We start from the raw sequence: 13,720 nt of genomic DNA on the forward strand, positions 1-13,720 counted from the left end.
GCCACATGGATTCAAAAAAGGACAAAAATTCAGGATAAAAATTCCAGGTAAAGTAGAAAAATCAGCCAGAGGAAAAACTGCAAAGAAGATTTGTAGCAGCAGCCATACTCTACGTTTTAATTCCTAAGCAGAATATATATGAGGTCAAAGATGAAGGATTTATCAAGCTGAATCTTTGGAATTCCCCTTTTCTCTCCTCAAAGAGTCCTCCATAGGCTATTAACACTAAGAATGGCTTAAAAGTGTGGAAACTTCAAGTCAGAGGTGACATGCTCTCCTTGTAAATTTAACACCACCACTAAGAAATGTAAGCTGCTCACTTGCTTAGTGTCTCACTTGCTGCAAGGTTAGCACAAGTTACGCAGTGACTATGAGCTTGAGATCTGAGTACTGTACTTGGCTTGACTTTATTCATTCGCTCAGGCAACTGAACACCTACTGTGCTTCAGGCATTGTGCTGGGCACCGGGGACACAAGGGTGGGGACTAGGCATAGAGCTGTCCTCTCAAAATTTATTGTTGTGAAAAAACAAAACAGAATTACAAACAAATGTAAAATCGCATCTATGATAAGCGCTTTGAAAGACAGTGCCTTCAATAGGAGAGTTTGGGCTACCCAGGGAAGTCAGGGGAGGTTTCCATGAGGCAGTAAAAGCTGAGCTGCCCTCTGAAATCTGGGAAGTGAACTAAGTCACAAAGGGTGGGTAGAAGGCTGTTCCAGGCAGGAGAACCAGCATGCAGAGACCCTGAGATGGGAGTGAAAGAAGTGAGGACAAGAGAGGGCAATTAGCAATTGAGGCTGAAAATACAGAGGAGACACAAAACTGTCCTGCAGAGGTAGAAAGAGACTGGGATGTGGCATCACTGGCTTTGGCGGCTAGGATGGGGTAAGGGGCTCAAGGGGGAAGAAGTGTCTGAAAAGGCAGACGAGGCCTGACCACGTAGGTTCGGGTCTTAAATTTTAAGTGTCACTGAAAGAAAGCATAAGGGATGGGGCTGGGGAATGACATGGTCTTATTTTCTGTCCTAATAGTGACTTACTGGTCTGCCTAAGCCTCCACAAGTCTAGGAGTCGAGCATCTGTTTCACTTGCATTGGGCCCTGGCAGTACCCAATGGGGAAGGGAGGGGAGGGGAGGAGAGGAGAGGGGAGGAGGAGAGGTCCAAGCAAGGACTTTGGATAACAACTCCATGGCTCCAGAAAAGGCAGGCCTAAACTAATTTATTTACTTTTGAATGTCTGATCTTTTTTCCTTGGCTTAATCTTTCAAAATCCAGCCCTGGGGGTAACACCAACAAAAAACATACAATGTCAATAACACCAGAGGACAAATATATTCTCTGCTTGATAAAGTTTATAATGCTGAATACATATTAATAAATCCCTGTATTATTTCTGAACACATTACATCTAACAGCTCAGTAAATATTGTCTAGAATACAGAAGTAAGCCTGATCCCATTAAGCACTATTCCATTAATAAGGATATTCCTGCTTTCAGATGGTGTCAGATTTGCAATGGAGGCTGAAAATGCGGAGGAGACACAAAACTGTCCTCCAGAGGTAGAAAGAGACTGGGATGTGGCGTCAAGATCAAGATCAAAAACTGGTTTCAAATCTTGGTTTTGCACCTGTTCACTGTAAGACAAGCTGCTGGACCTCTTGGAGCCTCAGCTTCCTTATCCGAAAATGAGACAAGAGTGTGGTCCTTGGAGTGTCACAGTGCTAAATGAGATCATATATACAACATGCACAAAGAAGTGGCCATCAGCAGCAGCTCCCGTGGTGGTAGACACATTGGTGGTAGCAGGAGTAACCTGGGAAGACATCCACAGCTCCTTGGGGACCAGTGAGTCGTAAGTGGGTCATATGTTATATCCAAAAGGAAAGGGAACAGTGAAAAGGAAAATATTTCATACACAGGATTTCCCAGATTAACCTCTGCTGAAATTCCTTTAATTACATTTGAAAGCACGCAAGCAGCTGCAGATGGTTTCAGGCCGGCCCACAGAAGCCAGCTGTGTTCCCCCTCCAGCGAGGCCATGGGAAATGACAGCAGCAGCTGCCCACTGAGTTCCAGTGAAAAAAGGCGGCGGCTGTTTGCACCTGAAAGCACGTGGTTGTCTTTGTATGCCTTGGCCTGGGTCATCCATGGAGAGATGCTGATATATTTCCCTAACTTCTACTTGTCTTTCAGCCCCTGAAAGCGTGTGACTACCTTTGTCTGCTTTGACCTGGGCCATCCATGGAGACATACTGATATTAATATATTTCCCTAACCTCTATTTGTCTTTCAAGCAGATCAGAAAGTGATGAGGAGAGAGAGAGATTAACTCCCAGCAAAGGTTCTGGCTACACTGATGGTAACAGGTGGCTAAATTTCCAGACATCCACCCTTGGACACTCAGGAGTGGAGTAGAGGGTGCAGGACCCCAAACACACACAGCAAACCTCCCAGGAGCAGCCCCACATCCTGCGTGTCTTACTTTTTAAAATTTCTGTTTTAGCAAGTTTTGATCCCTAGCAGGAGAGAAAAGGCTGAAGCAGGGATAAGACCTGGTAAAAAGACACACGGTTTCACAACAGACCCCAGACACATTGCAGAGGTTTGGTAGCTCTCAACAGCTTCAAATCCTAGATGTTCACTCTAATCTCTATTCACATTTATCCTATTCTAGATTTCTGGAAAAAATCTGAACATCACTTTGACACCAGGAGGCATCCCATCTTGGCTCTGGGAACGTTCTCCTCCAGGCACTCCCCGGAAACCACCCTTGGCTCACTCAGCAGAGGCGTCAGTCTCTTGCTGAATCCACAGACCAGAATCTTCAAGTCAGCTGGGGGAATCCACTCCTTTTCCAAGCTGAGGGGGGTTTGAGCCAGCCTCACATGTCATTGTCTTGTACCCACTATAAGAACATCCCAAGAATTGTAGTAGTCATCCAGAAGGATCTCTACAAAGACACCTGACACAAATTCTAAACACAATCCCCCTAATGCAAAAGAGCCCACCTGGCCTTCAAGGGGTCGGGGAATAATTTGGCGTTGTTACATATCAGAGGCCAGGTGACATGGTTTCCTGTCTTTCTTAGCTACAAGGAGCTTTCCGTTCGGGACACAGCAGAGGAGTGGCAGTTAAGCCTTCCATTTCCCATTTCCAATGGCCTTTCTCAGACCCCTACCCCACCCCATGTACACAAAAGGCCTTTGTGGGGGAAGGGATGGATCACCATCTTATGGGAACCAAAACCTGAGCCCATTTTTCATTAAAGGCTTTTGTATTGTTATGACTAAGCCACCTCTGTTTCTTCCCCTATGTGACCAAGAAAAGACTAGGTTCAGAGACAAACGCTGAAACATGGAGACAGGTATCAGCTTCCTTCTAGAAGTGCAGGGGGTTGCTGCACATGTCCTTACCACGGTCTCAACCTTCCAGGACAGCAGCAAGGCAGCCTTCACCTTTTTCTAAGCCCAATAATACCCATGCTGCCTTTTTAAACCTTTGCGTGGGTTAAGGTTGAATTTCTCACCCTTGTAACTCAGATGTATAAAAGGCTTGAGGTTGTTTGCTGAAAGAAATCTATTCTCCCATTCTCAACTTGATAAAATATTTATGTTTTTTATATATATATATACACACACATACACATACATATGCATATATGTTTCAGACACACACACATATACATGGGCATGTTATATGTGTGAATTGAATAATTTTCCTCTGACCATCCCCTCCACCTCCAGCTCTCGGCTTTCAGAGCTCAATTATATGCCCCAGATGCTACAGTCCTAGAAAATGAGAAAGGAGGGAACAAAGCTAAAAGGTATTTACAACTGGCTTTGTTCCTACTCACAAGAAATACAAATCAAGTGAAAGCCCTCTCCATCATAAAAGCGTAAACTGACTATGATTATTACCTGCCATGTCCAAGCAGTTAGAGAGCAAGCTATGTGGCCACTTTTCAATTTTCCGATTTTGTTTTCTCGGGACTCCTAAACTGATTGATGCAAAGCAAATGAGATTTCATAATAGACTTTGCTACAATTCCACCCCCTGGGGGCAACCTATTCATTAAATGTCAGTGAGGTAATGCCACCCATCTGCTAGGAAAAGCCTGTGCTGTCTGGGCTGCTGAAAGAAAACGTGCTTCAAGTTCATCTTAGGGGAATGGATGGGCTGACAGCTTGCACCTTCTTACATATCCTTCCGAAAGATAGTTGCTCAGACCGCCCAGAAAAACACCCCATTCATAGCTGCCTGGAAACTTGAGTCATTTTTTCCTGAGAGTAATTTCACTGGTTCAGGGAAAGCCTTTTCCCTTATCCTAAGTACCAGATGTCAGTAGAAGGAAGAAATCCCAGAAGTAAGCATGTGGCAGAGAACACACAGCAGGCTGCTAGGAACAGAAGGCTGCAGGGCAACTCTGGATGCACCATGGTTTCTATTACTATAGAAATGGATTCTGTAGGAAAAACATTACATTTCTAAGGCATTCCTCTCTTCTTATGTAGCCTAGATCTTCAGACATGGCTGTGAAATCTCGAGAACGAGTAAGATTTTCTTCCCCGTGAGGACAAAATTTGTCATTCGTTTTTGGTAGTGGTGGTGAGCAGAAAAATCTTTAAAGACTGTCCCTGTCTTGCAATAGGAAGTGAACATTCTTAAATGAAAAAACAGGGGAATTGAAAGTAATCACTTAACTGAAAAATATGTGTTTTATATCCAGAGCTGGGGGAAAGAGGAGGGATGGGTGGAAATGTTGGCCTATTTTTCATATAGTGAATTTATATAGGTTATTTGTGATATATTTATCTGAAGTCTTGGAAAATGTGGAGGTGTGTGGAAATGAGCATACCTGCGGGAAAGAGGTGGTGGAGTAGAATGCCAAGGTCCTTAGGTCACATCACTATTCTTTCTTAAGCTAAACTTTGGTTCTATACCAGGACAGAAAGTGACTTTAGTTTCCAATCTGGATTGCAATCTTCATTTGGATCCCTGACAATTTGCAAAGAACTTGGCTGATGTGTCAGAGGACTTGAGTTCTACAACTATCTCTGCCATTCACTCACCTTGAGCAAGTCACCTGCTCTAGGCCTCAGTTTAAATGAGCTGTGTCCAGCACATAATAGGTAATCAATTAATGTTTTTATAACAGCTTCATTGAGATATACTTAATTTATATACCATTGAATTCACCCTTTTAAAGTATACAATACATTGGTTTTCAGTATTTTCACAGGCTTGTGCAACCCATCACAGTACGCAATTTTTGTTGAATAAATGAATGAATAGATTAGAAGTTTAAAGGTAACATGGCTTTAAGTATCAGGCACTTTTTATAACTGAATTAATGTAATCTCACATCTCCTACAAATCTATGAAATTGGTGCTATTATTATCCCATTTTACAGAAAAGTCAACTGAGATTTGAGCTTAGGCAGTCTGGCCGCAGAGCCAGCATTCTAAACCAGTTTGAAAATTCTGTGATTCTGTTAAAAGAGGCTGACGTCATGAAGTTCCTCATTTATTACATCATTCATGCTATGAATAAAAATATCAATAGCCTTCCCATTTGCATTTATGATGAACTTGCTGTCCTGGACTCCCCCCCAAAAAAAGTCTCTTCCCAGAAAAAAGCAGGAAAAGCAGAAAGACCACTAGACTGTATACCCCTAGGTGCGGGGATGCATCTCCTCATTTTGGACACATCTTACACATAGTGGAATCACAACAGATGACTGGCTAGTATGAAAAGAACATTACCTGCCATGCACCATATATGGGCCACCCCAACATCCCCACCAAGGGGACAGAAGAAAGAGCCAAGATCAGGCGTGATGGCTCATGCCTGTAATCACAACATTTTGGGAGGCTGAGGTGGGAAGATCACTTGAGCCCAGGAGTTTAAGACCAGCCTGGGCAACATGGTAAGACCCCATCTTAAAAAATAAATAAACAAATAAATAAATTCAGGCATAATGGTGCATGCCTGTAGTCACAGCTACTTGGGAAGCTGAGATGGGAGGATCGCTTGAGTCCAGGAGGTTGAAGCTACAGAGACACATGAACCCGCCACAGTACTCCAACCTGGGTAACAGAGCAAGACCCTGTCTCATAAAGACAAAAATCAAAACAAACAAAAAACAATAACAAACAAGAAAGAGCCCAGTGCCTTTGGCAGGTTATTAAACAGAATCTAGATCCAAATCACATCAGCCATCATCAGAGCCAGAGGCCTTTGGACCTGAATCTGACATTAATCATGCAGTTTCCTTTTTGGAGCAGTAATAATAAATTGGTCACGATAAACCAAGGAGAAGCACTTCACCCTCCATACACAGAAAAGGGTATCATGGAACTGCCCAGCTCATTTCACTCTAATTAGAAATCAGACACATGCAAGCACTTGTAGATATCACAAGGCTGATGATTCAGTGACTTGATTGAATAATGTTGTACAATTAAGCTGGCAGGGAGGAGGGGAAGACTTAGAGATGGGCTACTTCAACATCATGGCAGTCCCAGCCCCAAAAGAGGACAAGAAGTGGCCTGGCCAAGATGGTCCCACTCTAGGAACACAATACTCCTTCCTTCTAAGACCCTAACAGCTATCACTTTTCCTCTGCTATGGCCAAATGTGATTCAGCCTAGAAGAAAGCAAAAGTCCTGGTGCCCAGAAAATAGCACAAGATGGGTAGAAGGAAATGGAAGGGAAGAATTAATGTAATATATTTTCCTGCTTAAAAAGGTCTTCTTCCCCCTCTCCTACTTGCTTTGTGCAATTCCCCAAGAACAAAAAGGCAATTCTTATGCTTGACAGCAGGCCACATATGTGATCTGCTTTCATAGCTGAGGGTCCACATGAAATTCCAGGGTTAAAAGGAAACCCAGGCAGAAGCCTGGTGGCTGAAGGGGAGCTGGCTCCTTTCTGTTTCTAAGGCATCACCACCAACCAAAACACAAGAAGCTCAAGTTAGAGGCGGGCCTCCCCTCCAATCCCCAATGAAACTCACAAAGCTAGCAAGATTGTGCAAAGCAAGGCTGCAGTGTCCTCTTAATCAGAAATATTCAATAACTAAATAGGTTTCCATCTTGCATCATATATTCAGGATGACCCACTTAGACAATGTCCCTATTTACATGGTTTTCAGAGTGATCTCCATGGGGATTTTCTGAGATTTTCTGGCAGTCCCTTGCTCCTAGGCAAAAGTCCCAGGGCACAAGGGAACTGCTGCTTTACACTGATACTTGGCATAAGAAAAAAAGCCCAGCAGCCAAAAAGGGGACTTAACATTCCTTATTCCTGCTCTCAGAATCATTGCTTTCTGATTTCGTTTTCTTTCTCATCAAATGTTACCAATCCAGAGTACTACACATATGGTAGGGGGAAAATGTAATGGTCAGAAGTGAGGGCAGAAATTTTTGCCAGAGGCAGTCAAATAATGTGGCCAGGCCACCCAGTTCACCATTCAGAATGTAAAATTGGACAATAATTCAGGTAAAAATTGAAAGCAAAAGAACTATACTAACAATACTTCTTTAATGTTTTCCATTATTTGCTACAGTAAACCCCAAAGCTCTTTTTGCAGAAGAGTGAGAAGACAAAGGCATGGCAAGATAAAGAGTGATATGGTTTGGATCTGTGTCTCCACCCAAATCTCACGTTGGATTGTACTCCCCAGTGTTGGAGGTGGGGCCTGGTGAGAAGTGGTTCTTCATGAGGGCAGATTTCCCCCTGTAGTGCTATTCTGGTGATAGAGTTCTCACAAGATCTTGTTGTTTAAAAGTATGTAGCACCTCCCGCCCCTCTTCTTCCTGCCCTGGCTATGTGAGGTGCTCACTCCCCCTTTGCCTTCCATCATGTTTGTAAGTTTCCTGAGACCTCCCCAGAAGCTGAGCAGATATCAGAATCATGCTTCCTATACAGCCTGTGGAATCGTGGCCAGTTAAACCTCTGGTATTTATAAATTACCCAGTTTCAGGTATTTCTTCATAGCAATGTGAGAACTAACTAATACAGAGAGCCTCAAGTTTAAGGCTACCTAGTGCAAAGGTAAGTAGGGCCTCCGGTTGCCTTTTTCATTGGTCACTATCCTAAGAAAATGTATACAATCATCTTCAAACTATTCTCTCCTGAGGAACTACCCTACAGTGGGCATTGTGGTATTAGACATACAAAGACACGGATCACATACATAGTCCTCAGTCTAGTGGTGAAGGTAAGACTAAAAACAGATGCATCCAACAATGTTGCCAGTGCGATGGTAACCAGGGTACTACTGACATTTGGGGCCAGGTGACTCTTTGTTGGGGCTGTCCTGTGTGCCGTATGAAGGATATTTAGCAGCATCCCTGGCTTCCACCAACCAGTAGCACTCACCTGTCATGAGAATCAAAAATGTATCCCAACATTGCCAAATGTGCCCTTGGAGACAAAATAACCCTCGGTTGAGACCACTGGGAAAGACATACAAGGTATCATGAGAGTACAGAAGAGGAATTCTTAAGCCAGAGAGGCATAATCAAAGAATGCTTCTCAGAGAACCTGTCATCTGAACTGAGTCTTAAAAGATGAGTCTGGTCAACAGGAGAGGGATTCCAGGCAGAGGAGAGAGCATGAATAGTGAAGAAAACAGGGTAATATGATGCCCTCCAGACTACAAACAGCTTGGTGTAAAGTGCAAGGCAGGAGCGTGGGAGATGAGCCTGGAGAGGAAGATGGGCCCCAGATCACAAATGTCAGGAATCTGGACTTTATTCTAGATGCAATCACTCTTCACATGATTAGAGCAGCTATGCCAGTCTTGAATCTTCATGAATTCTCATTAAATGTCCCTGATAGCATTTCTATTCAAGACAATATTTCAGCTCTTTCAGCAGTGATAATGTTGCTAAATTTTTGGTCAATTGCCAATCACTGGTATCTTCTTTTTCTTTTGTCCTGGCTTTTTGTCCTTGAAGGACATGTTCCCTTGCTCATTTATCCCCTGACAGGCACAGGACCAGTTCTCCTCGTGCCTCATCAACCCATCTTAGCCAAGTCCCGCAGTCACTCAATTTCCACTATTTTCCTCCCAAAATATTACATCTCACATCCAGTAAACAGTTGTCATCTCATAAGCCATAAAGCAGTCAATCAACCATCAATCCTGAAATTTTTGCTTATTTGGAAAGTTAGCCTAGAGTAGGTGTTTATAAAAATTATTTAAAAACAAAGACAACAACTGGCTACATGGCCTGAACGTCCCTGCAGAGGACATGTGTTTTCTTGATCTGACATACATGTCCCTCGATTTCCCTTAAAGAACCACCTCTTTTGCCACTCTCTACCTTCATTCTGCGCTGTGGTCTACGGGGAGCTCTCACCCCTTCAGCTCTAGGGGTAAGCAGGTGACCTAAATCTGGCCAATTAGAGCACTGCCACTCACCCCCACCCCATCCCTGGGGGCCATGAGGAGCAGGAGAAGCAATCAGGGCCCATGAGACCCCATTCTGAGACTTGCTGGAACTGTACAGAATTGAGAAATTGGAATAAAAGCCAGAAGCTGCTGTCAGGCACCTTGATACAGCAAGCAAAAGAGTCTACCAGAGAATAGAACCAACACAGAGGGAAACACAGCTGAATGGGGAAAGAGAGAGGCTGATAACATCCTTTGAATTTCTGGATCCCACAACATCTCAAGGCTATCCCTGTACCTTTCAGTGATATTAGCCAATAAATTTCCCTTATTAAGCCAGTTTGAGTTATGCAGTTTGCAGTCCTTCTACAGCATTTCACTGCCCTTAAAACCACACAGAACTAAGCTCACTTAAAAAAAAAAAAATCTAAAGTGCAAAAAATTGACTTTTTCACTTTCAGTATCTTTGAGTTTAAAAAAGCATATAATACATCACACAATTCTACATTCCTTAATTAAAATACAAAGAAACAACTATTCAGATTGTGCAATTTTCCCATTTATAACTTTGTGAAAAGGGTAAGTCAATCAGATCTTACTTTTTTTTTTTTTTTTTTTTTTTTTTGAGACGCAGTCTTGCTGTGTCGCTCAGGCTGGAATGCAGTGGCACAATCTCAGCTCACTACAGCCTCCGCCTCCCGGGTTCAAGTAATTCTCCTGCCTCAGCCTCCCAAGTAGCTGGGACGACAGGCATGCGCCGCCACACCTGGCTAATTTTTTTATTTTTAGTAGATACAGAGTTTCACTATGTTGACCAGGCTGGTCTTGAACTCCTGACCTCAGGTGATCCACCTGCCTCGGCCTCCCAAAGTGCTGGGATTACAGGTGTGAGCCACCGCAACTGGCCAGATCTTACTTCTGACATTCCAGGCAAACTTTCACATGAAAAGTGTCAGACACAGCTGTGCTATTTGTTACAAATGGGCTTGGCTCCATCTTCAGAAGTGGTAGTAAACTTGCTACTCAAACATGCCAATGGAAATTTGAAGCAAAATATATTTGGGGGATCATGGAACTGTTCTCTATCTTGATTGTGGTGATGTTTCCTCAACTGTAAGCATTTATCTAAACTCACAGAGATGTACAGTATAAAGAATGAACTTCACTATGTGTAAGTAAAAAATAAATAAATCTTGGCCGGGCGCGGTGGCTCACGCCTGTAATCCCAGCACTTTGGGAGGCCGAGGCGGGCAGATCACGAGGTCAGGAGATCGAGACCATCCTGGCTAACACGGTGAAACCCCGTCTCTACTAAAAATACAAAAAATTAGCTGGGCGTGGAGGCGGGCGCTTGTAGTCCCAGCTATTCGGGAGGCTGAGGCAGGAGAATGATATGAACCCGGGAGGCAGAGCTTGCAGTGAGTCAAGATCATGCCACTGCACCCCAGCCTGGGCGACAGAGTGAGACTCTGTCTCAAAGAAAAAAAAAAAAAAGATTAAATCGTAAAGATTAAAAAGTCTATCACACACAGACACACACACACCCCAACCACCAAGGATCAGAAAAGCAACAGGGATCACGTACATTATAAGTCAGCACATGTAAATTTCAGAGTTTTGAAAAGGAAGTTACCTCTCTTTAGATAAGAGGGTTTTTTAAAACAATCTTTATTGACCATGGACAATACCTGATCTTTGTGGACTTGAAAAAGCTCACACGTGCAGCTCCATTCTTCATTCCACTACTGCATTATCACTACACTGATATAGGCAGGATTGCAGTTATCTCCCCAACTCTTTGACTTCTAAGAGAAGCACACAAATACAAAACCTGCCCCAAATCCCTGCAAAGTGCCAACTGCCCGACTAGAAGCAGGTCTGAAACTGAGCTCATGTAGTTGTTTTCAAACCCTAAGTCTATTCTTTAGCTTTACCCATGCCGACCTACCTTGTCAGCATGTTCAGGGTCAATGCAAAAAAACTGAGCTAGATTTTAAAGCATAGCATGTATACCGTTCATGCATTTCCAGCTTAACAGCTATGTCTCTAGTTTCTCCACAATGTATCTGCATTATTACTAAGGGGCTTAGAAATCATTATAGCATTAAAACATCAGGTAAAAAAAAAATCCCAGAGAACATTTCTACTGATGCTTTCTTTGCCTCCTTGAAAAATGCTATATAAGTTGAAGGTACTGAGGTATTACAGTAATTACTAGGGAAAAAGAAATAATTCACAATAAATTTAGAACTTGAAGCAGAATAGCATTTTTATAGACCTTGAGTAATTCTGGTTTAGCTCTCTTAAAGAAATGTTGGCCATGGGAACACAGTATTAGCTGTTTAGAACTCCCAGAACCTAAAATGTTTGGGATCTCTCTGGGTGACTCAATGCCTTGAGTTCATAAATGCAATGTCCCTGAAGAATAAAAGAGAAATGTGCCTTAATGAGCTTGAGGCATGAGAGGTGTAAGTTCCCTCTGCAGCAAGCAAAAGTCCACAATAAAAGTAACCAAGACCTACCGTGAAGAGCGAGAACAGCATCCAGGTGGCAATCATGATCTAACTTTCCCGCAGTTATACCTGATCTTCAGAACCCACTGTGCCTACAGCTTCGCCCCGGTTTCCCTTTCTTCAGTAGGACATCTGATGTAAGGACACAGGAACACAGCCCTCTGCCAGGTCACAGAGTTTCAGGTGAAGCAGGACTGAGTTCGCATCCCGTACCTGCCTGCACGCACCTGGTGGACACTGCCCCAGGAAGCACACCGACTGCAACGTGAACCGGCCTGACTTCTCCGATTCAAAGGTACACTTTGGAACCATGTTACAGCCTTCAAGGGCAAATGAAACAGGAGTCAAGTGTATTTATTTTTACACAGCTACTAATGATCAGATTACATTTTATCAGATCAATTATGATTTGACAAACACTAGCTGTTACTTGAATTCAAATGTAATAGGATAACATGCCCTGGGTAAGCAGTAAGCAGTTGTGGTTTTTTGTTTTTGTTTTTGTTTTCATTTTGTAAAGTCATTATGACTTATAATAAAACATCAGAAAGTGACCTTCAAGACTTTTCTCCTCCTGTAAAAGGCTGCTGGCTCTCCACGATAAGGAAGAGTCACTGGACACTGTTTACAGTAAAGAGAAGTAACACTATTGGTTCAAACAAAGGCACCTTTACAGAGAGGAAGAAAACCTGTTTAGCAAAGAGGCAGGTGCAAAAAGGGATGAGCATCTTGTGAAACATGATACAAAGCGAAGTCAAGGCACAGGCACTCCTGGTAATGGCATGAGAATACAATTCTAGCCTCCTAAGACACAAAAGTCAAAATCCTATTTTTGTTAAGAATTGTGTTAAGAAGGGTTTTTTTGTTTTGTTTTGTTTTTTTAACATTGTCCTGTTTTTAAGATTTTAGGTAAATTATGCTCCTGGTGTCAGTTAGGATGTCTGGCTCCTTCCTTCTAAGGCCAAGGGGTAACTGTGACCTCATCCACTGGCCCCTGGAATCAACTAGTACTTATCTCCATCTCGGGACTTGCTGTAGCCATGCTGTATTCCTTAATAAAGATCTTTTCATGGCTGGTTTTTACCTGCTTTATATTATCTCTAGAGATCATTTTCATTCCATTTTAAAACATTCTATCAGACATAGCTAGTCTTGGCTTCAGCCCCAATTTCAACAAGTGGAATTAAAGGAGGCAGTTCTTTGAAATGCATACATGTGCTCTCCAACAAGTGATCTAGTTTCCATTTCTTACTGCTTCTCTCATCCATCTCCCCAGTGTCCTTTCTCCCCACTGCTCTGCACTGCCCATTATGGTGCTCCTAGTCATAGGCTGGCTACTGACTACTTGAAATGTGACCAGTGTGACTGAAGATCTGATTTTTAAAATTGTATATAGTTAATTTAAATGCAAACTGTAGGCCGGCGCAGTGGCTAATGTCCGAAATGCAAGCACTTTTGGGAGGCCAAGGCAGGTGGATTACCTGAGGTCAGGAGTTCCAGACCAGCCTGATCAATATGGTGAAACCCCATCTCTACTAAAAATACAAAACTTAGCTGGGCATGGTGGCATGCAGCTGTACTCCCAGCTACTCCGGAGACTGAGACAGGAGAATTGCTTGAACCCGGGAGGCAGAGGTTTTAGTAAGCTGAAATCGCATCACTGCACTACAGCCTGGGTGACAGAGCGAGACTCCATTTCAAAAAAAAAAAAAAAAAAGGTAAATGCAAACTTTAATAGCTACTTGTGGCCAGTGGCTGCAGAGTGCAGCTATATAGCTCTTTATTTTGAGGCAGGAGAATAGGGTCT

At 43.0% G+C, this 13,720-nt stretch overlaps 1 protein-coding gene across 36 annotated transcripts in view; it reads right to left on the reverse strand.

Moving 5' to 3' along the window:
• PALM2AKAP2 (PALM2 and AKAP2 fusion) overlaps nucleotides 1-13,720 on the reverse strand; it is a 523,331-nt gene that overhangs the window by 67,801 nt on the left and 441,810 nt on the right. For 3 of the 36 annotated variants that reach the window (XM_074016848.1, XM_074016845.1, XM_074016843.1), the window contains exon 1: nucleotides 11,923-12,243. The exons of the other annotated variants lie outside the window; for them this stretch is intronic. In XM_074016848.1, the coding sequence (XP_073872949.1) occupies nucleotides 11,923-11,958 (36 nt within the window). In that variant the 5' untranslated portion in view covers nucleotides 11,959-12,243. Of the gene's footprint in view, nucleotides 1-11,922; nucleotides 12,244-13,720 lie in introns of those variants that run through there. 36 annotated transcript variants of the gene reach the window in all.

This window comes from Macaca fascicularis, chromosome 15, assembly GCF_037993035.2.
Source record: "Macaca fascicularis isolate 582-1 chromosome 15, T2T-MFA8v1.1".
Taxonomy (NCBI): Eukaryota; Metazoa; Chordata; class Mammalia; order Primates; family Cercopithecidae; genus Macaca; species Macaca fascicularis.